A 26,196-nucleotide genomic window follows, 5' to 3' on the forward strand; every position below is an offset into this window, starting at 1 on the left:
TTAAAATGTATGTGCGAGGCTGTTCTAATTTGTGTTGTGATGGGCGGACAAGCATTCATTTGATTTCCCCACATGCATACTTGACTCATGTATGCTTCAGTCAAGGCGTCCCACTTGACGTCTGCTTTTATTTTCTCTTCATAGAGAATTTGTCAACGCACTTATTAAACATCGCCCACATTTGATGACGCGCGGCGTCTGAAACGTTGGCGGTGGCAGGACGTCGTTGGACTTTGAACAGCGCGGCCGTAAATGGCCTGTTTGCTTGGCGGTGGTAACCAAGCCAAACACGGGAAACACACTGTTGCCAAGGCCGGATGACAATCTTATCACTCTTCACCGTGGCACCCATTTTAGATCAATTAGGGCAGGGATTCCTCAGAACCTCCAGAGGGTTGGGTTGGGTTGAAAGTGTACTGCACATTTACTTTGTGTTATTTAGAAATTACACGGCTCAAAACAGCGGTACCTCGGCTTCCTGTTGCCACCACGCGTTGAACGAAGCGAACAACAAAGGAAATGTCATGTTGTGTATTTAACCAAAGCACATAACTCACGATTCTGCTAGCTTAATGCTATCACTCGGGCCATTGATGTGCTAATGACACGAGCATTGACGTTGTAGAAGTTAACTCTTTTAATAAGCAACTATCAGATATGTGAACACAAACATTGTAGCGACATAGACAGTCAATTTGACAATACCACAGGCACAACAAAAACAACAACAATAATAATAATAATAAATAGGGGTGTTCGATTCCAAGTATTCACTCTTTCATACTCAGCCAATACCAAGTACCAATACCTCTTGTAATTTTGATATATAAAATTTTATTGGGCACAAAGTTGCTTTCTGACTCAGTGATCTGTCAAATCTCCCGCAGGATAGCGCCAACTACTGCTGAGGAGGACTAACTCGATGTCAGATTTTTTTTTTTACCTTATTGTTTTTAACTTTTAAACTTTTATCTGTGGCTGGTATCGGTCGCCTCCATGAGTCCCGGTTACATTTAAATAAGGCTGGTATTGACCCGATACCGATACCTGGTATTGGTTTAAATTGATTTTTTTGCGTTTCTACCCTGCATTTGGGAGGATCTGTAGTTGAGAGTCATATCGTTTAAGCGTCAGGATAGCGGCAGATAGGGGATGCTTCTCATTGTTAGCTTTTCAACAGCCACGCATCCATTATCACGGGAAACGAGATAGGGAAAAGATAACTCCAACAACTTCCTTGCTATTGTCCACAGGTCAAACTATGATCACACTGCCCGCGGAGCGAACAGTTGGAAATGAATTGAATGTGTCAACTTTTTGGTGACTTTTACATGTCGAGTTTTTTTCCTTCCCCCTCTTATACCAATACATCATGGTCATGATGATTATTTTTTTCCTTCGGACAAAAAATAGGAGACTGTCGATTATTTTTAGTGTGTTTTCCTCTTAACATTTTGATTTTTCTTCGGCCACACTTAATGTTAAAAGCGGACGTCCCGTCTGTACCCCTAAAAAAAGATCTTCTTAAGTTCCTCGCAGGTCTCCATTTTGTCAAATTTCTTAACCATGTTTCACGGAACTACAGAATTCCACCACTGCTTGCCTTTTGCCCCCCCCCCCCCCCCCTTCAGCCCAACTATCACGGTTATAATTACCGTCAGCTTTCCTTGGCCCACGCCTCGCCACGGCCTTTGTGTGCGTCGGGACAAAAGGACGGCCTGCGTGTCGGAAGCGCTGACTTATTTTGGCTCGCCAACCCGATCATTTTACAGTTTTCAGGATCAGCCGCGTATCCTTTACATGAAAGGAGCGGTTCTATTTCGCAAGTATTCATTTTAGGTCCAATAAAGCCAGATCGGAATCAAACTTTCGGGCTTTTTAAATAGATGAAAGTATTGTCCGAGATGTTCGGTTTGGCCGCGCATCCTGAGCTTTTTGCTTTTGCTGTCAACATGTGCAACAAAACCAAGACGAGATGTACAGTGCTAAAGAAACACAAGCACAGTATTTCTCTGTGTCATGCTCAGGCCATTGATAGGCTATTTTGGAACAAATGCTTTGAGTGACACAATTTGTCTCTCAAAATAACCTTTTCTTGTGGTGTTGCATTATTACTTTTACTCTTCGCAAATTTGATTCATTTTCTTTTCTTTTGGTGATGTTTTTTCTTTTTAGCGTAAAATGGATATCGCCAATCGTCAAATTTTGGAACAAATTTTTAACAAGAATTTTCACCGTGTATGAAATTGAAAACGTAAAGTTGTGTTTCACATCGGACAGCGAACTGCAGACTTTATTTGTGTCATCCGGCTTGAATTTCTTAAGTGTACAAGAAAGATTTTTTCTTCCTGTTGTCAGAGTGGAGATTATTTAACAAAAAAATAAAGCACATTTGTTAGGTGCGTTTTTTTTTTCTTTCCTTTGAATGAAAATCAGTCGTCTTATGTTTAAGATTAAAAAGAGCCAAAAAGGAAAGTCTGAAAATGGAAAAGTAGGTTCGGTGGCCGGCTTGTGTTTTCCTAATTGCAGTGCTGAGCCTGCGACTATTTCTGGGCAGCCGTAAGTTGTGGGCCTCGCGTTCCTCGCTGGCTTTTGGGGTTTCGGAAATCCTTTGCTTGATGCTAATCGGGTCGCGGTGCGGCGACGGGGCAGCTCTTGGTGCGGTCCGAGCTGGCTCGTCTACTCTGTGCTCGGGTGCAATTAACCCTGGCAGGACGAGCACGAGATGCCGCTGAGAACGTCGCCGCTCTACCAGATTTTCTTCCCCCGTTGTCTGCGTGTTTGTGAATGGGTTAAGACTAGCTGGTTTTACTTAGCATTTGCCAAAAGACGCCTTAAAAAGGCAACAGACAAGGCGGAGAAGTCACGTCCTGCAATCAGCGAGTGCTCTGACAAGAATGAGGCAGTATCTGGATTGTGAAGCCATGCACAATGTTTCTTCTTCTGTCTGTTAGCAGGCTATTTTCAGATGCGTGGGTGTTAAGATTCAAATAAATGAAACAGATCTTCTTTTAGGGTTCCGTGATAAATCGATGGACAAAAAATATTTGTTTTGTCATAAATTGTTTGCTTTGTCTGAATGGTTGTTGTTTGTCTACGTGTGCCCTGCAATTAGCCGGCAACCAGTTCAGGGTGTACCCCCGCCTGCTGCTTGAAGCAGACAACTGGGATAGGCCCCAACACGCCCGCGATCCTTGTGAAGATAAGCGATTCGGATAATGGATGGATGTCTCTCTGTAAATTAGTTAACGGGTGACATTAATTGGTGACAAAATTCGCTAGCTGGTTTGGAGAGAATCCATTTTGAATGGGACATGTTTTGGCGGATTACGGTCTAGTCAAAAAGAGAAACTATCTGTCGAACAAATGTGGTGCTAAAGTGACTCTTTTTGGGTCAAATGTTTTCAAACTAAAAGAACAGCATTGTTTTGCCTGCACATTTTTAATGTTAAGAGCGCAAAAGGACTCTTGCTAATTTTGTTGTGTCCCTTCTCCGTTTTAGACGGTTTTAGTGTCATGTTTGTTCAGCTTGCGTGGGAATTAAACGTTACCCAGCTGAGCTATTTGAGCGGCTCTCCGCGGGTCTTTGCGACATTTCACACGTGTCCGTCTGCCAGCTGCCAAAAGTTAACAGCGAGAAATCTTTTCGTTCCTACACCTGTGCATATTTTGAATTTTGGGTGGCATTTTACATTATTTTGAAATGAAGTGTAGTAATGATGATTTTTTTTCTTCTCCCTACAGGCCTAGTTATGACTACGTCAAGGAAGCTGGACAGGGAGCAGCAGGATGAGCACATTCTTGAGGTAAGGCATGGGCAATTAAGTTTCATGTTGCTCAGGGAAACTGTCTTAAGGGGTTGATTTTCCCTCCCAAATTGTAGAGGACACTACAGATGCATGGCTTTATGTTTTTGGAGGTTCATTGGACTTTCTTTTCAGAAGAATAAATTTCTTCTTGCTGTGTAAAACTGTCTATCGGTTCAAAAAAAAATCACCAATGTTGAATTGAATGTTACTAATCCAAACTTGGCGCTTCAAATAGAAATGTCAGTTACTGGTTTAATTCTCTTTTTTTTTTGCTTGTTTTTTTTTAAATGGGTTCTTGCGACGTTTCGTGTGTGTGTGGTGGGGGGGGGGTAACTCATCATTCACATGGCTATTCAATTTCATGTCGCTGAAAGAAATTCTCTTTCTTCAAAAAAATGACAGATCCCAACTTTTTTTATTGCTGGAATTCTTTTGACTGTGAATCCTCCCCCCCCCCCCCCCCCCCCAAATCTTGAGTGCGCTTCTGGACCAAAATGTTCACTTTAAACCAAAATGGCAGATCAGATTTCCTGTCCCTTTTCGGCAATTACCCGTTAAACTCATGATGGACATGGCTGTGTGAAACTGTCTTCATTGGGTGGATTTGAAAACAGTATCGTGAGGCTGCTTCCAAACCAACATGGCAGGCTCGCTGTTTGTTTTATTTTACACCGTGGGTCCTTGAGACTTTTTGTGAGTCAGCTCATGATAGACATGCCTACCCAAAATCATGTGAGATTAGATGCGAGGTGAAACTGATTTGGGGCGCAGATATCTTTTGTCAATTTCTGGAGAGGTGCTAGCTAGCTAGCTAACTCTTGTCCAAGTTATAAAGTGTAAACATTTATAATTATGTGGTGAACACCAAAGAGTCTCTCCCTCATTTTAGGTTGGTGTCTTCTTCGGGTAGAGCTGCAGGGCCATATATCATATAATCATATGTTTTTGGGTGGAGCAGTATCAGTGGTAGTAGGTTGCAAACCCCCAAATCGAACCCCCCACTCTGTCTCCTACACTAGAGAGCTGCAGTCGATGTTCTACACTCTAGGCTTTTAATTGACCTCGGCCGCTCCATCTTTGCTCGCCGCACAAACCACAGTTGCTAATGGAGGCATTTTAATTGCCCCCCCCGCCTCCAACTTCTTCTCGTTGGGCTTTTAATTACAGTCGAGAGCAGCGGCGTTCAGCTGCTCGTACATCTGCTGCCTGAGCTGCGTTATTTGTCATCCTCAGATTGTGTCACATTTTTCAATTATAGCTCTAAATTGGAGTTCAATAGCAATTTTCACAGACAATACAAAAAAAATTTTTTTAAAAAGGAGTGTGTGAAAAAAAGGGTACAAGAGGCCAAATACAATGCATAAGACGTGGTAGATTAGACACAAGACCTGTAAATAGACTCATACAGTGTGTCACTCCTAACTGTGAATATACACTTTAAAATCACTGATGTGACCAAACTATTTTATCTACAGTGGAGTCTTAGTGGAACTAATCAGTTCCAGGGTCATACGATGGCTAGATGGTGGACAAATATATCAATGGACAATCCATAGGCCCCAACGGTGTAAGCCACAGAGCAGCCATCTTGCGTTGCCACTTTAACTGGCAAGTTCTGTTGTTTTTGTGCTGAAAACACTGTTATCTGTGTTTTATGCTGTCCCTATCTGGACTGATGAGAGACTCTCAAAGAACCAATTTCATTGTTTGGATCCACCATCTTACAATAAAAGTAGATGTTGTTCTCCTCCCGGAACTGTCTATCTATCAGTGGGTATAAATACCCAGAAAAAAGGCGCTCACAAAACTGAACTGCACTCTTACGAAGTTTAGTGCTACTTTAAAGGCTTGCTTTTGCAGACAAATTTGGGTCGAATTCCGCATTGCAGAGTTCAAAGAGATGAAAGGAACACGTGTTTAGGTTCATGTACTACCATGGCGACCTAAGGCATGTGTTTGTGCCCGCCGGTGTGTGTGTGTGTGTGTGTGTGCGTGTGCGTGTGTGTGTGTGTGTGTGTGTGTGTGTGTTGGAATCCGGAAGCCATTTTCTCACACTGCACTTTCATGACGCTTTAGAAGCATGAGCACGTGGGTAACTCTGGCCCCGGGTTATGACGGTAGTAGGGGGGCTTCTATCGCTTTTATGACCAGAGAGGCGATTGGTGGCGCAAGGGGGGGTTGGTAGATTCGTATGTCTGGGTGTAAAAGACAGAGAGCAGATCGGCCAGCTCGTTGGTCTGGATGGGAGAGGTTGGGGGGAGGGGGTGAAGCAAAGTAGGACATGTCGGGGCATGCTAAGGAATCAGGTCCCTGGACCGGGAAGAGTGGAAAGAAGAAACAACAGAAGGAGGGTGCGGGGGGAGAGGGGGGGGCTGAACATCTGCTGTGAACAGTGGGTTTACACAGCATGCATTTAGCACAAAGTAGATCACTACCTGGGTGCTTCACGTCTGTGCAAACACACAGTCTTACGTGATGCAATGACCTCATATGTATGACCAAAAGTTGCATGGAGAAAAAAAAAACCCTAACCACTGTGACTAGCAAAATGTGCAGTCTACTTAAAAGAAGTTAGTTAGCCACCGTCAAATGTGAGTTACCGCCATTGAAGTGTAAGAATTTAAACCATTTTACAAACAACAAAACGGTCGACCCACCACTTGTAAAACCAAAAAAGGACAAAACAGTCTTCCTTTTAAAAAAAAAAATCAAAAAGCAATACACTTGAAAAAGAAAGAAACCTTAAAAAAAATCTCAAACAAATGTAAAACTCATGAACTGGTCTCCTCACTCAACATAATTGTGAAATTAGAACATTGTCATCAAAGTGTGTTACTGCTTCAAAGGGTCATTCAATTCTCATTTTAAAAACGCAATTATATTCAATTAACATCTTGTTTTCAATATCACGAGCCCAGGTTAATTCCCATCATTATCACCGAACGTGCTAACAGCTAATAGAACTAGTCGGCCAATCCTTCTCTCTCGAGAGAGACATCGGGATTGTATCGATGGTGCATTTTGGCGGACATCTGCGGATGTCCCAAACAACTACATTAGCAAGCTAATTGAAATGGCGCTAGTAAATGGTGTGTGGCTGGCAGATGCTTCTCTACGGCGACGGCATTTGTTGTGCCCTTGCGGCGTCTCTTGCCAGCAGTCCTGTGACTACGTTCAATTGTCCTCAGACAATTTTTTTTTCATTCCCCGAGTAAAAGCCTCGTTAATGACACATGAAGCTGCATCTGTTCTTGGTGCGAAATTCGGAATGTTCACCACTTTGGCAATTGTAACATACCCCCAGAGCCAAAATACAACCACCGCTCGATGAACCAGGAAGTTAGCATGCGACCAAGAGGCGGACGTTAGAGAATTTCACACATTTATTTGCGAGGGAAACCCCATGCTATTTCGCTGTGAGTTAAATTACTTTTACATTTACGTGTTTTGCGTCCACACAAGCGTCAATATTCAGCCGTCTATCCCAGGCATCAAGAACCAGGAAGTAATCAGCAACCACAAGGATTACATGACTGATTTTGGCAAAACATCGTTACAATTTTAAAGTTATTTGTGTTAATAAGTCATGATGGCATAAATGGTACAGTCCATCCCAGAAAAAACAAAACCATGCGTTTATATATCATCTTAATACAACCAGGAAGTAGCCAGCTACTTACGCTGTGCAATCCCAATTTTTGCGAAATATCAGAAAATGTTTCACATTTTATTTATTTTTCCCGATTGAAGCACAAAGGTGGCAGGGTTAGTCTATCCCAGAACTCAAGATATCAAAAACAAAACCACCCATCCATATTTCCACATTTACCAGGAAGTAGGCAGTTACCAAAAGGGGATACATCCGGGAAGCATTCCTAGTAGTAGCCCTGTTTTCCCACAAAGTTGTCCAATTACCTTTGAAAAAAAAAATCTGTGTTTTTTTAACATGACGGCTTCCAAAAGCATTACAGTTATTCAAAATGGTTTTATATTGTGATTATTTCTCCTCCCCAGGTCACCATCACTGACCACGGCGTTCCAGCCAAATCCACCACGGTGCGTGTCATCGTGCGCGTGCTGGACGAGAACGACAACCGTCCTCTGTTCCTGGAGAAGATCTACAAGATCAAGCTTCCGGAGCGCGAACGTACCCCCGAGAAGGAGCGGCCCGCCGCCCGGAGGGACCCCGTGTACCGGGTGGTGGCCTCCGACCGCGACCACGGCGCCAACGCCGAGATCTCGTACAGCGTGGAGGACGGCGATGAGCACGGGAAGTTTTTCATCGAACCCAAGACGGGAGCCGTTTCATCCAAGAAGTTCTCCACGGCGGGGGAGTACGACATCCTCACGGTGAGTTTTTGAAAGTTGCAGACAGGCGCCCTCGCCTTGAGAGTCTCTCAGGGAGTTACGGCACAAGAAAGATTGTCTGAGCTGCCAATCTGCTTGACTCTTTGCATCAGACTAAAAATCCATATGTAGATCACTACCTGTGTGTCGCCCATACATATGAGATACAAGACTGCATTATGATGTCCACATGCAGTATTTGTTCTAACTTCAATATTACTCTGGGGGAGCGTAGTCCTCACTCATCATGACAGTGCAAATATTGGTATTTTTCCATTGCCGTACGAATGTACGAAAAGACGGTTTATCTTGAAGAAGAAATCAACATACCGGGGGAAAAAAAAACATCTTAAAATTGTCGACTGTCGAAATGTGAAGGCAGTGAAACAGTCTAGCTTCAATAACTAAAAAAAAAAAAAAAGTATTAAAGCAATAAAACGGCGTCCGTCGATGACGCTAATGCACTCTCGTTACCCGACGGGAACAGATCAAAGCGGTGGACAACGGGCGCCCTCAGAAGTCGTCGACGTGTCGCCTCCACATCGAGTGGATCCCCAAGCCGGAGGTACCGGAGGACGCCGCCCCGCTGGTCTTCGAGGAGTCGCCTTTCTCCTTCTCCGTGATGGAGAGCGACCCCGTGGCGCACATGGTTGGCGTCGTGGCCACCGAGTCGTCGGACGTTCCCGTGTGGTTCGAGATCACAGGTAGCCGCCGCGCTCAAGTGACGTTTGTGTCGTACTTTCTTTTTTTTAAAAAAAAAAAGAGAGAGATATCCAGCTTTTGTGTGAAATTTATTGGTCCGTTCTTGTGGTCAGTGACATCAGCAGGTTGCAGCAGAGAGACTGGAAGAGTCACAGAAAGGCATGGATGAGGGCGTCCTGGGAATTCGTTTTTTTTTTTTTTGTATTTTGCCACTCAGGTCCTTGTTCAAGGACAGAAAGTGATGTGAAAAGTACTGAACATTTGAACCTCTGAACATCACAAGTTTCAAGAAGGTCAAATCCGAGGCACCTTTCATGGTTCTGTGCATTTTAGGTTTATGTCAAAGTTGCACACTCCAACTCGTATGAGTCTTCGAGTGGCATCTGCTTTTGAAATACACGAAATAACTCGTAGATTTTGTTGACGGCAACACTAAGGGAGTCCATTTTCTTCCCTCTAAAACAAGATTGACCTTTCCTGACACCTTTTCTTCTTCTCTTCAACCGCTATCCTTTGAATTCTTTCTTTCCTCCCCGGTGCGTTGTTGTGCTTTCAAGGCAGCATGGAGGACACTGAGATGTTTTACGTCCTTCAGATGGCTTGCGACCACAACTGTACAGCAGAAGGTAGCTGCTGACAAACACGGTGTACACTGTATGCTCAGTCTCGTATCGTACCTCATCTTGGCCCACCACTTTGATTTCATTCAAGCGTCATTTGTCTTTTGGTGTTCATTTTCATGCTATCAGTATGCCCTTATCCCCTTTTTCTATTGAGTTGAGTGTATTCTGTTGTCTTACCTTGGGCACGTTTACATGACAACAAAAACAGGACAGAACACTGTAATGTGCATGCCAGGCCCATAGGGGGCAGTGTCACTTTGTAATGACACACAGCACCACGACAAATGAATTGGTTAGTTTGACATTTTTATTTGGATGGGGCAGAAACTTTTTCTGAGTTTCCCTTAGTCTTTTTCTTTGGAAAGTGCAACAGCAATTGTTTGTCTCTTAATTAAAACAAAAAAAAAAAAAAACACGGTTGTCATATAAATGAATGTCCCAATCAGCCCCCTCCCTTTTTTTCCACACCCATTATCAGTACGGCACAATGCGTGTTGTTTAAACACCACCTCCCCTGATTATCTTTGCTTCCAGTGTGACACAACTTTCATTTTTTACATCCACAAGAGTCATCGCAAGATGTTTGTTTGCCCCGTTTCACGCCATGACCGGCGCCGCTTGTCCTTTGTCCAGGTGGAAACTACGACAGCCGCTTCGACGTGGGCAAGGCCAGCGGAACCCTTATTGTGGCGAGGCCGCTGGACGCCGAGCAGAAGTCCAACTACAACCTGACGGTGGAGGCCACAGACGGGAACAGGACGGTTAGCACGCAGGTAACGAAACTTAGCACGGGAGAGGAAACGGATTCAAGATCTGTATTTATGCATCTGTACGTGACTTGACCATCAACAGTCATATTCAGCCATCTCGGGTAATTAGATTTGCCTAGCGCGTAGATAATTAGGTTTGTCTAGTTCCGAGATAATAAAGTTTGCCTGCCAAGTAGTGAAGGTAGGGTGAGGGCAGTGGTTAATCAGTTGTCTGTTGATTATGACGCAAATCAATTCTGTACAACGAGACTTGCGGTAATGAAAACTGACATGTTTTAACTGCGCTAATTAGCACACAGCGTCAATTAAAAAGAGAGATTTTTTTTTTCCTGAAATTTGAGGAACAATGGGAATAGAATTAATCTATCCTCGCAGTTGGAATTTCATGATCATAAGACTTCAGTTGTGTCAAGGTCATATTTAGCGCAACATTTCAGCATTAGCATATAAATTATCATTTGTTTTTGATGATAAAACATGACAAAAAAAAGTTCCTTGTTTTTGTTGAATGATTGTCATTTTTATTACTGAACTCATCACTTAGCTGTTTTTTTTTCTTTTTCCGCTAATTACAAAGTAATTTACAGATTAGGGGGAGAAATTGTGAAAATCTTTTGAGGACAGCCTGTGGTGATAACTTTTTAATTTTTTTTTATTTTTTTTGCGGTTGTATGTTTGTCCTTTTTCACAAAATTTGTGACGCAGATCCCAAAAGCTGAACAGCGTTTTGGCATAAATTATGGCATTTAGCATATGCAGCCATAGACAAAAATTTCTGTTCATTTTAAACTTTCATTTCCTGTTCATTTTAAATGTCCAGTAACAAATGAAGGTACAAAAACAACTCATAAGAATTGAATTAAGTGCCGATCGAGACGAAAATCACTTCTCAATTTTTTTGATAGCTCTAATATTGCTACAAACAATGCTTTTAGGCATTCCATTGTTTCTTTTGTGTCAGTTAATTCCTCGATACACATTTGGTGGCACCGGACATTAAAATGAAGAAATTGAAGAACATATGATAGTTTGTAAGTGCAAAAATAAGCGGTACTCGTAGCTAAGTAGCTGTTCTTAATCCTTAAACTTGGGGGGGGGCGGGGGGAGAATACAGTAAATGTGATCTTTGAGTACGACTTTCCCTGATGTCAATGAATACGCAAATGTGCATCTCGTCGCTCGCAGCGACGCGTCTGCGTTTTACTTCAGTTGCCCTTCTCACGGTCACGCCTTGTCCGCGAGATTTTGCACTGTCGCTACATGCTAGTTTCGTGGTGTCTTCCACGGTCCGCCTTTGCAGCCCTTTGTCCTCGGCTGCGAAAGAATCCGTTTGTTGTCGCTGGCCATGAATGCGGCCTTTCATCATCGCGCCGCCGCTGCTGCTTCTTGTTCTTCTTCTTCTGCTGGCTCTGTTGAAGCAGAGCCGAGCCGCCCTCGCTCATCCGCAGCGCGTCCTTTCATTTCGTGCGCCGCTTCTTTTTTTTGCTCGCTACTTTCTTAAGAGCCCCGGCGACAATCCTCAACTGGTACATCAATGACTGGCGCTCATTGGTGAACTTTAGCATGAGTTCTTGCCATCGCCTGGATGCGTAAGAGGCAAACTGGTGACGTTTTCCAATTTTCTTTTATTTTTCTATTTCACTTTTTTAATTGACTCACCACAAACATAATTTGCTCCAAGTATTTTTTTTTCCATTGAAATTCTAAAATCATTTTGTGGAAGGAATATTGTCAAAAAGCGAAAATTTACAATTTTTTTTTTACCCCCCATCGTTTATTGAACACAAAGTCCTAACGAGTAAATAACTAGCTTTAATTGGTGTACTTTTAAACTGTTGTCAGTTTTAAAACTGATCATTTCCTTGACGAATTTAAGGTGAGCTGGAAAACTGTGAACATTTCTAAATGATGCTATAGAAGTGAAAACACCCTTCGGAGACCAAAAACGTCACACATAAATGAGTACAGTTTGAATCTATGTCTCAAATTTTAATTCAGATTACTTCCTTAAATATTTAAAGGTAATGTGTATGTATGAGACAAATTCCCCTTTCAAGTATCCTTTTGGAGACACAAAAAAATCCAACCCTCATCTTTAATGTCGAGCTTTTCCTTGAAGAAAAAAAAAACAGTAAAACGCAGAGATTAATCCATTTTCAAGAGATTTGTCTTTTTTTTTTTTTCGCCGTTGAGCGAATTGACTTCAACTTTCATTTGGATCGTTTCCCGCGCAAATTTAGTCATTGCGTGACCAAAACACACAATCCGTGGATCTCGGTGGGAACCCATCAGCACACCGCAAAATGGTGAGTCGGTGATGCAAACTTGATTCCGCGCCGACAACATTTGCGTTTTGTTTGCCGTTTGGTCTCGCTGAGTTTGTCTCCAAATGAGTCGGGGTGGGTGGATCACACTCATTCTGCAAAAGGCGACCTCGTGAAGGCGCTCCGGTATCTCATCCTCAAATCAGTCTTGTGGAAACTTTGCGAGACTCCTTGGCCTAGTTTCACTCGCTTTCCTCACTTTTTGTACCAATCTGCTTTCACGTGTGCGCCGAGAGATCTTTTCGTTACATGACGGGAAGAGAATGTGTGTTAATCCTGTTTTGGGAACATGTGTGCATGCCCTCTGCCAGTGCCCACAACCTGCCACCTGGCGGAGGGGGGTCTCCGTCCTTCCAAAACCAGGCCAAGTTTAGGGTGCACCAGCATTAAAAAAAATTTTTTTTTTTAATCCCCCCGCTGCCCCTGCACCTTCCTATTTTCCGTCTTCCTTCCTAAGACCGCTTTGACATGTTTCACGTTGAATCGAAGACATGAAAGCTCGAAGGCTGTTCACAAAAGGATTTGATTCTGCTTCACAGCCGTAGTACCATTTTGAATGGCAAAATAACCGAACGCTAACATGCTAAGCCCGTTCCCATTCCCGTGTTGTTGTTTTTTCTCAACCCTTTTGTTTTCACACCTTTCAAGCAAAAGCATGTGTTTTTCTAAATTTGACCTTTTTTTTCGCCTCCATCTCATTTCATCCTCACAGCCCCCCCCCACCCCCCCACCACCCCTACCCGTCCTTCACTGTGCCTCCATCTGTCATATGTACACACAGTCACAGTCACGCCTCGGCACAGCATTCCCCAGAGGAGGCGACACGCGCACACTCATTCACACGCAACGTTAGCATTTCCGTTATTGTTGGTGATGTAGTCGTTTTTGTCGCGGAGTCCTTTTGTCGATGATGTCTGGTTTGCGGTGAGCGAAGTGGTGATTCCGTACGGTAACATATTCCAACAAAGTGGTAATTGGGTCACTTGAAGCAGGTCTATGGCTGTGTGTGTGTGTGTTTGTGTGCGTGCGTGTGTGTTGTGAGACATCAGGGATCTGCTGCTTTATGATGTCTGGCAGGACATGAGAAGACATGCCTGGAATCGCTGCTTAAAGGCGCAGCCATGCAACGCAGGCCCCATTCCCGAGTGGCTCTTTTGAGCAAGAGAGTGCGATGTGAAAGGCCCCCCAAAGGAAGAGGCTCGGGAGCCCACCGTCCAGAGGTTTCACAAAATTCAGCCCCTGAGGCCGGTTTTACTCAACAGCAGGATGTTTGGTTGGCAATAAGTAGACACACTGTAAAGTATCAAAATGCCCAAAAATCATTCAAAGGCTGTCATTTTGTTTTGTCTCCATTCGGCGTGAAACACGAAACTCCAAAAAGTGGCCAGCGACTTGTTTCAACTAGCGATGTGAAATTTAGGAGAATGTCTGTCATGAGCAGAGCCACAAAAAATTGTCATAATTCAACTCGCAAAGCCAGATTTGCTAGACATGTTTAATAGGAATAGACCCACCAAAAAAAAAAAAGATGCAGGAATTCTGCTATTTTGGTCCAAAGCCGCAAGTCGACTTGATCCGAGTTTGAAATATATTTCAGCCCTCCAACCCAGATTTACTCAGCAACATGACATTTTACGTGGATCTCTATCAAGAATAGACCCACAAAAACTCTTGTGATTCCAAGCCCGAAAAGGCTCAGAAATAAAGCCAGTGTGGCTGGAAGCAGATATTTTATCACACTTCTTTTTCATTTATGAAACTCCTTTAAAGACTTCGGCCGCTTGCAATTAAATTTGGACCAGATATACTCGACAGATGGGCAGCATGGAATTGCGAGGGACTCGAATTATCTTTCCTTGAGTGTGGGCAGAGCCAGTTTGATGACTTGCCAGCTTTCGCATTGCGTGGCACTTTGTGATTAGCAGTAGCTGCTCTTGACTCAACACTTAACATCACCACGACTCCCCATGCCTCCGCTGCGTTGCCGGCATCGCGCCGTGCTATCGCTCCTCTCAGGTTGCGCCCAGAAGTGCGTCGTGGCGCTCGGCAAACAGGATCACAACCGATTGCGGTCTGCTTTAAGGTGGAGCAGCGCAGCTTTTGTCTCTTTTTTTCATTTCGTCCCTACCCCCTTAAGGGATATCAACCCCTGGTGTCTGGTATGCAGGTGTCTAATCGGGCCTGATCCCTTTGTTCCTCATGTTTGGCAACGCTCGAAGCCCCCCCTCGCCGCTCACTGGGAAGCAGAGATGGCATTCCAGCAGCTCTTCGTAATCCTCTGTCGGAAGTCCAGCAGACGAGTGGCTGGTGTTGATAAAACACTCTCCCGGTGGAATTTTACAGCTTGGTGGATGATGTTTGGAGTACACAAAAGCAGCACCCTTTTTTTTTTTCCTGATGATCAAAGGCGGAGAGGCACATGTATGGACATTTGAGTCGCAGGTTTTACTTTGGAGCGGGATTTGGGAATGAGTGGAGGCCTTTTATCCATTCAGATGCATCGTTGCCTGTCCGATGAAAAGCATTTTTGTTCTTTTTTTTTTTTTCATCCGAAACACATTGAGAACACATGAAAATTTTGCTTGTTCAGTGATTCACACCCCATCCATCATTTTGACGTGGTGAAGCAGTCATGGAAGGGCCACATTTTAGTTACCGTTTCCCTTGGAGGGTCATTATGACGGAAATCCTATAAAGAAGTCAAGCATAGAACGGTTTATTCAATTATTGTTGAAGTTACTGTAATGAGGTGTCTGGCAACAAGAAAATGCTTACAATATCTCTCTTATTCATTACATATAAGAATTTGACAATCTTTGTCCATATTTTAGCAAGCATCAGGGAAGTTGCCATGTTCGATTTGCTTTCGCGGGCCACATAAAATGATGTGGCGGGCCAGATCTGGTCCTCGGGCCTTGACTTTGACACCGGTGATTTAAGACAAGACACTTTCAGTACAGCATCATCAAAATGTTCATATGGGATATGAAAACAACATATTTCAGGGGTTGTGAAAACTTGGATTTGGGAAATTAAAATGTTGCTATTTGCACATTTCTTTTTAATATTACAATTAAATGCTTGGATATTGACATATTTCGAACCCATTTGACATCCACGTGTATTTTTATGTATGTAAGTTGCATGCTTTCATTTCATGTCAAAGTTGTAATCTCGTCTATTCTGGGCCAAATTCACAAAGAAAGGCGCGGACAGAACATGTCAACAGCAATATCAGAGTGTTCGTACTTGATTTGCCGGGAATGCCTCGGCCAAAAGGCTGACTTGCGCGGCCTAAAATTACTTTGTCGACGTGAGTGGGTAATTCAGGACGACATCTCTCGTACATGTCGGAGCGTTGGCTCACGTTGGGCAGATGTCGGCGCGCTACTGCAGCCAGGATCCGCAGCAGAGCCTCTGCTTCACTCAAAACTATTAGCGCTGGTGTTAGTGAAGTCGACGTTATCAAGAAGGTGCATTTGCTTCGAGGTGGGCAATTTCCCCACCAAATATATGCACATGACACCATTCACATATAACGCCGGCGCAATAAGACCCGTTGTGTTTTGCGGGGCAGCGAATGACGCCTTTTGCCATCAATGCATGCTTTGTGAATTAGACTCAATCTGTTGGCTCCATTTTTACCGGTCGGCGGCACGCGGAAGCCACGCAATCCTTGAGTGAATCCGGCTCATTGTTTTGAAATGATAAAAACTGTGTAAGAAAAAATAAAGATTATTTTCAAAGCTAAATTACACAAATGACATTTTTTGGGAACGCATCACGTTTCTGTTTGCATTACAGGGTATTTCTTGAGATATTCATATTTTTTTCATGTAATTTATAAAAGGCTATTAGTTCTCTTAAAAATATTTTAAATGGATTCTTTTATGATGTCATTTGACATCCATCCATTTTCCGATCTGCTTTATCCTCACAAGGGTGGGGTGGGGGGGGGGGGTGCTGCAGCCTATCCCAGCCGTCTTCGGGCAGTTGGCTGGGGACACCCTGAACCGGTTGCCAGCCAACTGCATAATACAAGTTAATTTATTTTTCATATCAGTATACTGTATCTCAAAGGCCCGTTTTGAATCTTCAAATGAGATCTCATATTACCGTTGTCAAGGGTGTGAAAGGATAGTAATTGAAACTGTTGCTCACCACTGCTACGTCATTACATTCATTCTGTCGCATGTAATTCTGCCCTCAAGCTTTATGATTCATCTTGCAAAACCCCAAATAACAAAAAAAAAACCTCTGTCGTCCCCGGCAGGTGCTCATCCGCGTCATCGATACCAACAACCACCGGCCTCAGTTCTCCCGCGCCAAGTATGAAGTGAGCGTGCCCGAGGATGTGCCGGTGGGCACCGAAGTGCTCCACGTGGATGCCACCGACCAGGACGAGAAGAACAAGTTGACTTTCACCCTTCTGAGCAGCACGGACCCATTCAGCCTGAAGAAGTTCAAGTTGGACCCGGGGACGGGGAGGCTGTACACCGCCGAACTGCTGGATCACGAGACCATGCACAGCCACGTTCTCACGGTTATGGTAAGTGTACATAATGACATTTGGAGGTATAAATAGGGTTGCTGGTATTTCCTAGCCCAATTCTAGAGTACAGCCATGGACCTCGATTTAAAAAAGGAGGGTATCATAGGATGTCAATATCCCAACAACCCAATAGGTCATTCAGAATTTGGGATTTCAACATCATTAATTTTATTCTATGTTCATTCCCAGGTACGCGACCAGGATATCCCCGTGAAACGCAACCTGGTGCGCGTGATCGTCAACGTGGAGGATGCCAATGACAACGCGCCGTGGTTCGTTGGCACGCCCTACTCAGGCCGCGTGTTCGAGTCCGCCGCCGTTGGCTCGGCCGTGCTGCAAGTCACGGCTCTGGACAAAGACAAAGGCCGCAACGCGGAAGTCGTCTACAGCATCGAGTCAGGTATGGTCCCCGAAAATCACTCGTACGCGTGATGTGCTGGTTAAAGTGAACTTCAAAGTGTGCAAATCAAGAATAGCCTTTTCCACTTAAAATCAAAGTCTGCCTCGTACCATTAAAACACGCATCGAGAAACGGGCTATCCTTGGATCACTGGTGACAGGCAAACTAGGTAGATTGCAGGAGACGCTAATGCACAAGTCTATATTTGTAGTTTTTCAAACATCAGAGCCATAAGGGTTAGGGTTAGGAAAAGCTGCTTGCTCACAGTAGCGACCTAATAAAGTAAAACTACGCGAAACGGACATTGTCAAGATCAAGCTAGTTATGCTGATTTGCTGACTTTCAAACCTCAGAGAAGGTTTGTCATGAAAATTATGTTGCTAAACTACAAATTGTCCAACTCTAAAGCATTTCGACAAAATGAAAGCTTTCATTGTAATCTGCCGATAATGAAGTCATGAGCCAGCCTACTGGATTTTTATTTTTTATTTTTTCATGAATGGAATACTCAGGACCACGTCAAGGGCTTTGTCTGGAGTTTCCAAATATGTCAGCCATTTGATCAACCCCCAGAATTGGCCGCATTTTTTCCCAATAAGCTTCTTAACACATAGCTTTTGTTTGACTTTTGGTGGATTCGTGTCAAGAATGACCCCTACAAGTACAATGGTCCTTGACTTGGGAGTTTGATTAGTTCCTTGACCAAGCTCGTAACTCAATTCAGTTGAATATTAATCCAATGCCATTAATGTGTTCTAGCCCCCCGCCCCCCTTTTGCTCGCAACATAAAAGAACAAAATTGAGCAAGCGGCATCCAAGTTTGGGGTACTTGTATGTTAAGCTATCATTGCGTTCTATCCGAAAAAGGGCTCATTCAAATGATTGTTTCTGGCAGGAAATGTGGCAAACTCCTTTGCCGTGGACCCCGTTTTGGGCACCGTCACAGTGGCCAAGGAGCTCAGTCGAAATGGCAAGACCCGCTTCGAGCTCACTGTCAAGGCGACCGACCGCGGGGCCGCCCCGCTGTCCACCACCGCCGCCGTCTCCATCGCTGTCACTGTCTCGGACAATGCCGCCCCCAGATTCTCGGAGAAGGTGTTCTCCGCCGACATCAGCGAGTCTGCCGCCCCCGGGAGCTTCGTGAGCTCGTTGGCGGCGGTCAGCCAATCGTCTGTGTTCTACCAAATCAAAAGCGGAAACGCGGACAACGCCTTTGACATCAACCCCAACTCTGGTGTGGTGGTCACGCAGAAAGAGCTGGACTACGAGGTGGCCCCGCAGTACAAGCTCGTCGTCCAGGGCACCAACATGGCCGGGCTCGCCAGTAACGCAACCCTGGTGATTCATCTGAAAGATGAAAATGACAACGCCCCCATTTTCCTCCAGCGGGAGTTTGAAGGTGTGGTCAGCGAGTCGGCTGCCATCAACAGCGTTGTCCTCACCCGAGAAAACGCGCCATTTGTCATCCGGGCCTCGGATGCTGACAGCGACCGCAACGCCATGCTGGTTTATCAGATCGTGGAACCCTTTGCCCTCAACTACTTTGCTGTCGACTCTAGCACCGGAGCCGTCAGGATCACAACCACCTTAGATCATGAGCGAAGGAGTGTTTACCGCTTTACAGTGCAGGTCCACGATCTTGGCGCGCCGCGTCTGTTTGCAGAGATGGCGGCCAACGTGACGATCAAGGTCATTGACGTCAACGACTGTCCGCCGGTTTTCAGCCAGGATGTCTATGAGGCAACTGTGGTGCTGCCGACATACAGAGGCGTGGAGGTCGTCAAAGTTAACGCCACCGACTCGGACTCCAGACCCAACGCCAGGCTTCTGTTTTCCATCTCCGAGGGCAACATCGGCGACAAGTTTAAAATGGACGCGAGCACTGGGGTGATCTTCATTCAGAACGTCACCCAGCTAAGAAGCAGGTACGAGCTGAAAGTCAGGGTTTCGGATGGAAGATTTGCCAACGTCGCCGCCGTCAAGATCCACTTGAAGGAGAACAAAGCGAGCAAGGTGAAGTTCACCAGAGACTCCTACAGAGCATCTGTCCCGGAGAACTTGTCCGAGAGGAGGACGCTGGAAGTCATTGCTGCTGTCGGTAACCATGTAAACGAGCCTCTGTTCTACAAAATCTTAAATCCTGACAAGCGCTTTGAAATCGGGAGGACGTCCGGGGTGGTTTCGACCACCGGAATAGCGTTTGATCGTGAAAAGGAGGACACATTTGATGTCGTCGTGGAGGTCACGAAGGAGGACCCATCTGAAGACACTGCCCACGTTGTTTTGACGGTGGCGGTGGAGGACGTCAATGACAACGCGCCCGTCTTTGTGAACCTCCCCTATCGCGCCCTGGTCCAGATGGATGCAGAGGAAGGCCAAGCGGTACGGCGGGTCACGGCAGTGGACAAGGACCGTGGTCGCAATGCAGAAATCCGTTACGAGCTGAAGGAGTCTCATGAGCATTTTGACATCAACCCCTCTGGAGAAATCACCATCAAGAAGACGCTCGAGAAAGAATCGCTTGACATGGACTTTGTCGTGATTGTTGTGGCGATGGATGGCGGCGATCCAGTACTGTCGTCAGAAGTGGAAGTCCCAATTACTGTGGTGAACCAAGCCGTCCCCATTTTTGAGAAACCCTTTTACAACATTGAAATCCCTGAAAATATCCAAGTGCACACGCCCGTTCTCCACGTGCAGGCCAGTGACTCCGAGGGACCTCGTATTGTATACACCATCTCTGAGGGGGACCCCTTCAAGCAGTTCTCCATTGACTTCAACACGGGGGTCCTTCACGTGGCTCAGCCCCTGGACTTTGAGACGCACCCAGCATATAAATTGAACATCCGGGCTACCGACTCCTTGACTGGGTCGCGCTCGGATGTATTCGTGGACATCATCCTGGAAGACATCAATGACAACTCCCCGGTGTTTCTGTCAAAGTCCTACTACGCCACGATCTCGGAGGCGTCCGTTATCGGTACATCTGTCCTGCAAGTGGAGGCCAAAGATTTCGACACGGGCCACAATCAGGAAATCTTCTACCAGTTGGTGGAGGAGAAGGGGAAGAGCTCAAATTACTTTGCCATTGACCGCGACACGGGTCTCATCTCGACGGCGCGAGTGCTAGATCACGAGGAGACCCCGCAGCGCCATCTCAGGGTCCGCGCAGTGGATGGAGGGGTCCCTGCCCTCTTCGGTGACGTCCTGGTGACAGTGGACATCACAGACCTGAATGACAACGCGCCGATGTTCGCTGAGCCGGCCTACAAGGCAGCCATCAGCGAGTTGGCTTCCCGCGGGCACTTTGTCACCCAAGTCCAAGCCTCGGACGCCGACAGCTCGGACTCGGACAAGCTCGAGTTCGCTATTGTCTCTGGGAACGACGACCAAAATTTTGCCATCGATAAGCAGACCGGAGCTATCGTTATTTCGAACCACCGTCTCCCACAAATGCAGCCGCTCTACCACCTCAACGTGTCCGTGTCGGACGGCGTGTATCGGAGCTCAGCCCTCGTGGACGTCACTGTCATCGGTGCCAACTTCCACAACCCTGCATTCTCTCAGGTGGAATATGCCGTCGAGCTGGTGGAAAACTCCCCCGCCGGTACCATGGTAGCTGAAGCCAAAGCCACAGATGACGACGATGGCATATATGGGCAAATCACATATCGCATCGTCAACGACGTAGCCAAGGACAAGTTCACGGTCAATGAAAACGGCGATGTCTTCACCTTGGAGAGCCTGGATCGAGACAGCAGCATGGAGAAGGTCATTCCTATCTCTCTCGAGGCCAAAGACGGAGGTGGCAAGGTGGGCTTTTGTACGGTAAACGTGGTCCTCACTGACGTCAATGACAACGCGCCGCAGTTTAGGGCTGCCGAGTACAAAGTCACTATCGCCTCAGATGCCCCGCGGGGTACATCAGCGGTGAAGATCGCCGCCTCTGATGTGGACGAGGGAACCAACGCCGATGTCGAGTACTCAATCGAAGCTGACGTCGAAAATGTGGCGGAGAACTTTGAAATTCACCGCACATCTGGGGTCATCTTAACGAGAGAGAGTCTCATCGGTCTCGAGGGTGAGCTCTATGCCTTTTTCGTCCGGGCGAAGGACACCGGAAACCCGCCAAAGCATTCGGTCGTGCAGGTATACATCCGAATAGTAGCGCCTGAGACTCCCATCCCCAAGTTCGCCGAGCCTCATTACCGCTACACAGTGGCTGAAGACCTACCAATCGGCACGGAGATCGACGTGCTCCCGGCTGAGAGCGAGCAGCAACTTACTTACACCCTCGTGAACGGAAACACTCCAGAAAGCAATGAGAATGAGGTCTTCATCGTGGACGGAGACACCGGCGCCCTGAAACTCCAGAAGAGCCTGGACCACGAGACCACCAAGTGGTACCAGCTCACCTTGCGGGCACAAGCTCAGCGAGATGACTTTGACGTCGTCGCGTCCGTGAGCGTCAACATTCAAGTGAAAGATCTCAACGACAACGAGCCGGTCTTTGAGTCTGACCCTTACCAGGCAGTGGTGGTGGAAAACCTCCCAGGCGGGGCGCAGGTGGTTCAAGTCAAAGCCACTGACCTGGACTCGGGCACCAATGGCCTCGTTCTGTACAGCTTGGACGCCAAACTCAACTCACAGGACATCGTCGAGCTCTTTGCCATCAACGCCGAAACCGGCTGGTTGACCACCCTAAAGGAGCTGGACCGCGAAAAGCGCAACAAGTACACCATTGCCGTCATCGCCACTGATCAGGGCGACAAAGTCCAGCGCGCAACGGGCACGCGAGTGGAGGTGACGGTGGCCGACGTCAACGACAACCCGCCCCGCTTCACGGCGGAAGTTTACAAGGGAACCGTCAGCGAGGACGACCCGCCGCCCAGCGGCGTCATTGCCATCCTGAGTACCACCGACGAAGACTCGGAGGACATCAACAGACAAGTCAACTACTTCATTACAGGTGAGTTACTGTTCGGTTTCGCTGTGGCTATCTGCTAATGCTAACGGGATTTAATGTGAGTAGACTGCGAGGTGGTGTCAGATATTTAAGGCATGCCGGTGTGTCGATTGTAACACCTGACACTGGCTTTTCCTGCCCCGTGGTGTTGAAAACCATTGTCAACATTTGACTAGTAAACATCACAGAATTGTTGTTGGGGTTGTCTGCTTCAGCTAAAGCGGCGATTGCCTTTGATTTCTTCTATTGCTCATTGAAAAATGTCTCCATCTTTAATGATTCATGTAGCTCGTAAGCAAAAGCGCATCGTATTTTCATCCAACAGCGGGAGATCCGCTGGGACAGTTTGCCATAGAGCACATTCAGAATGAGTGGAAAGTGTCCGTCAGGAAGCCTCTGGACCGCGAGACCACGGACTATTATCTTCTCAACATCACGGCCAGCGACGGCATCTTTACGACCAAAGCCGTGGTGGAAGTCAAAGTGCTGGACGCCAATGACAACAGCCCCGTGTGTGAAAAGGTAAGGCAACTTTAACACCAAATCCCGTCATGCTGTAGTCCGGTCTGACAGTCTGACAGTCTTTCCTTCGGTGTCCCCCTCAAGTCCCTCTACAGCGAAAGCGTTCCGGAGAACTCGCCAGCCAGCAGACTCATCCTGCAAGTCTCGGCCACCGACGCCGATATCCGATCAAATGCGCAAATCTCCTACGAGCTCAACGGGCCTGGTTCGGAGCTCTTCTTCATTGACTCCGAGACGGGTAGGTCTTCTTTATGACAATATGTAATTAGCTCCAGAGCAGCAGGTGACAAATGGTTTTCCTTTGAAAAAATGTGTCGTCTTTTGTGACTCATCCTTAGCTATTGTAACTAGCCTGGTCGATATTGCGGATTCCGAAAAGTGTCAACAAACAAAATTAACCAGACTGATGTCATAACACCGATGTAATTGTTGTTTCTATGCTTCTTTTGCTAACCTTGTCAGGCTGGAGCATAAAAGGAAAATCTAAACATTAGCTCGGTGTATGTTTATATTGATTTGTCGCCATAAAAATGCTGCGATCTATTTTATTGAATTGAATACAACTTTATTGTCAAATGTGCTGTACGTATGTGTATTGCTCGAACCGCAAAAGAATATTCTTTTAACTAACGGCCTCTTGTGATCTTTTTTTGCAAACTTCAATCTGTCGGGCATGAGGCCAAATGACCTGTCGATCAAAACACCTTTGTGCCCACGCATTTATTTACTTTATCTGGCTACTCTTTTGTGTGCGTGTATTCTTTTTTTCTTCTTTTTTTTCCTCTTCAAAATGAAGTTAAAAGCATGAAAGCACATTTCGACTATAAGACATCAAGCCCCCTACATTTAGCTCTGCCGCCCAGGAGGGTCATCATAAAGTTGCCGTTAATGTATAAATCATAGCGTACGAGACGGAGAAAATCTGCTATAAGAGGCACTAATGTTCCCTTTTACTGTGTCAGCGCACTCTTAGGCATTGTGTACCCATCTGGCTTAATTACATGCTTTGGGTGCTTTTTGCATAGCAAGGTGCTGGAAAATGTACATAATTAGGTGGTGGTTTTTTTCTTTCTGAATTCATGCATATATTAGATGACCTTTGTCCATACAGCATGAATAACCGGACTAACCCTGTCTCAGTCTAGTCAAGCTTTTTCATTAACTAAAGCTTACGAGATGCTAGCAATCCAAAATCGCAAAATTTTAATGTTTATCTCCTTGGATTTGATTCGATTGTATTTCAAAAAGTCATGAGTACATAATATACATTATTGAGGATCTTTTTGATTTGTAAAACGTTTTAACACTACTTTAAAACATCTATGGACGTGTTCTTTTTTTTTGAAGACCAAAAGTGCGTCCTTAACGTATCCCGTTGTCACTTTCAGGTGAACTGAAGACACTGAAGCCCCTGGACCGCGAGGAGTGCGACGAGTACCGCTTCAAAGTGCGAGCGGTGGATGGCGGCGGGCGCTTCTGCGAGGCCAACGTGCACGTGTCCGTGCGTGACGTCAACGACAACGCACCCGAGTTCGCCGCCGACCCGTACGCCATCACCGTCTTCGAGAACACCGAGACGGGAACCTTCGTGGCTAAGCTGCAGGCCGACGACGCCGACAGCGGTGAGCGATTATTCTCTCTCTTCCCATTCGACTGTTAAAATGTCACATTATTGTCGAAGTTGGCGGTGTGTTGACTGTCTTCTTTCGGGGGGGGGGGCTGCCAGGTCTAAATGGCGACGTGGTCTACTCGTTGCTGGATTCTGCCGACGGCTGGTTCGGCATCGACGAGCTGAGCGGCATCATCAGCCTAGAACGGCCGCTGGACCGCGAGGCGCGCGCCCTGTACGAGCTGGAGGCCCGCGCCGCCGATCGCGGCTCGCCGCGCCTGTGGGCGACGTGCCGCGTGCTGGTCTCTGTGCTGGACATCAACGACAACCCGCCCGTGTTCGAACGGCGCGAGTACGCCGCCGCCGTCCCCGAGGACGCGGCTGTGGGCGGACAGGTGCTCAGGGTCCAGGCCGCCAGCCGAGACGTGGAGGCCGGCGGGGAGATCGCATATAGCATCGTCAGCGGAAACGAGCACGGGGCATTCAGCGTGGATCCGAGCACGGGTATGGGACCAAACTAATTCTGGAGTCGTAGTCACACAATTTCACAGGTTATTTTTTCATTTACACCTCTGTTAGTTTTGATTCCTATTTATTTTGGGTGTAATTCCACTGTCAGCCACTACATGGCGGCATGTTTGAAAACCAATAATTCCTACCGCTAAAAAGGAAATGTACTGTCCCATTTCAATGCAAATCTGGGAGGGTGGGGGGGGGGGTACAAAATTGAGAGAACATGTAAAAATATTAAAACATACTGTATGTCTCTAGAGAAAAAAAATCTGGAAAAAAGAATCCCAAATACTATGTGGTCTTTGAGGTTAACATGAACTCGTACGCGAGCTTCATTGAAGATTCAACATTGTCTCTGACCCAAACTCATACGTCACGTTCATTCGCGACTCTAAATTGTGTGAAAATGGTCACGAGGCGTGAAGGGCTGCCGTGATTGGCAGCTGATCGTCAAAAAATGTTATCCTGCGTTCCTCAGGCGACATCTTTGTGATCGCGTCGCTGGACTACGAGTTGTCTCACGACTTCTACATCACTGTGGAGGCCACCGACGGGGGCTCGCCGCCCCTCAGCGACATGGCCACCGTCAACATCAACGTGACCGACGTCAACGACAACGCGCCCGTCTTCAGCCAGCGCGTCTACGCCGCCGTCGTCGGCGAAGACGCCGAGCTGGGCAGGACTGTCTTGACGGTGAGACCAGCTTCAAATAATGGACGCTTCCCATTTCAAGGCTGTTTGACAGGAAATGTTGCGATTGTATAAACACAATCAATCCATTTAGACCGAAGCAGCGGATGCCAGATATGAACGCTGCGCTTTTGTTTTGATTCTCAGGTGATGGCCGAGGATGCAGACGGGCCGTCGTACAACCGCGTGCGCTACGCCGTCATGGACGGCAACGGCGGCAGCCCCTTCATCATCGACCCCATACGAGGCGAGCTCAAAGTGGCCCGGCAGCTGGACCGGGAACAGGTGAATATGACACCAACTTGTCTTTGTGGTTACGAAACGGAGTTCTCTGTTGTCTCTGACGTTTTGGAAATTGTACTCTACCAA

At 46.3% G+C, this 26,196-nt stretch overlaps 1 protein-coding gene across 6 annotated transcripts in view; it reads left to right on the forward strand.

Annotated features, from left to right (window-relative positions):
- Positions 1-26,196, forward strand: part of fat1a (FAT atypical cadherin 1a) — a 59,557-nt gene that overhangs the window by 18,902 nt on the left and 14,459 nt on the right. For 5 of the 6 annotated variants that reach the window (XR_015101748.1, XR_015101747.1, XM_086119251.1 and 2 more), the window contains exons 4-17: positions 3,745-3,806; positions 7,824-8,159; positions 8,644-8,860; positions 9,416-9,484; positions 10,115-10,254; positions 16,849-17,124; positions 17,317-17,527; positions 18,423-22,496; positions 22,819-23,015; positions 23,100-23,253; positions 24,404-24,637; positions 24,742-25,128; positions 25,616-25,830; positions 25,975-26,112. Coding sequence is in view for 4 of the 6 variants with exons in the window: in XM_086119251.1 (XP_085975377.1) it covers positions 3,745-3,806; positions 7,824-8,159; positions 8,644-8,860; positions 9,416-9,484; positions 10,115-10,254; positions 16,849-17,124; positions 17,317-17,527; positions 18,423-22,496; positions 22,819-23,015; positions 23,100-23,253; positions 24,404-24,637; positions 24,742-25,128; positions 25,616-25,830; positions 25,975-26,112 (6,710 nt within the window). In the remaining 2 variants the exon portion in view is untranslated. The remainder of the gene's footprint in view (positions 1-3,744; positions 3,807-7,823; positions 8,160-8,643; positions 8,861-9,415; positions 9,485-10,114; positions 10,255-16,848; positions 17,125-17,316; positions 17,528-18,422; positions 22,497-22,818; positions 23,016-23,099; positions 23,254-24,403; positions 24,638-24,741; positions 25,129-25,615; positions 25,831-25,974; positions 26,113-26,196) is intronic. The other variant, XM_086119254.1, reaches the window with a different exon arrangement.

Source organism: Hippocampus guttulatus, chromosome 9 (genome assembly GCF_054856545.1).
Source record: "Hippocampus guttulatus isolate MCC_2025c chromosome 9, RoL_Hgut_1.0, whole genome shotgun sequence".
Taxonomy (NCBI): Eukaryota; Metazoa; Chordata; class Actinopteri; order Syngnathiformes; family Syngnathidae; genus Hippocampus; species Hippocampus guttulatus.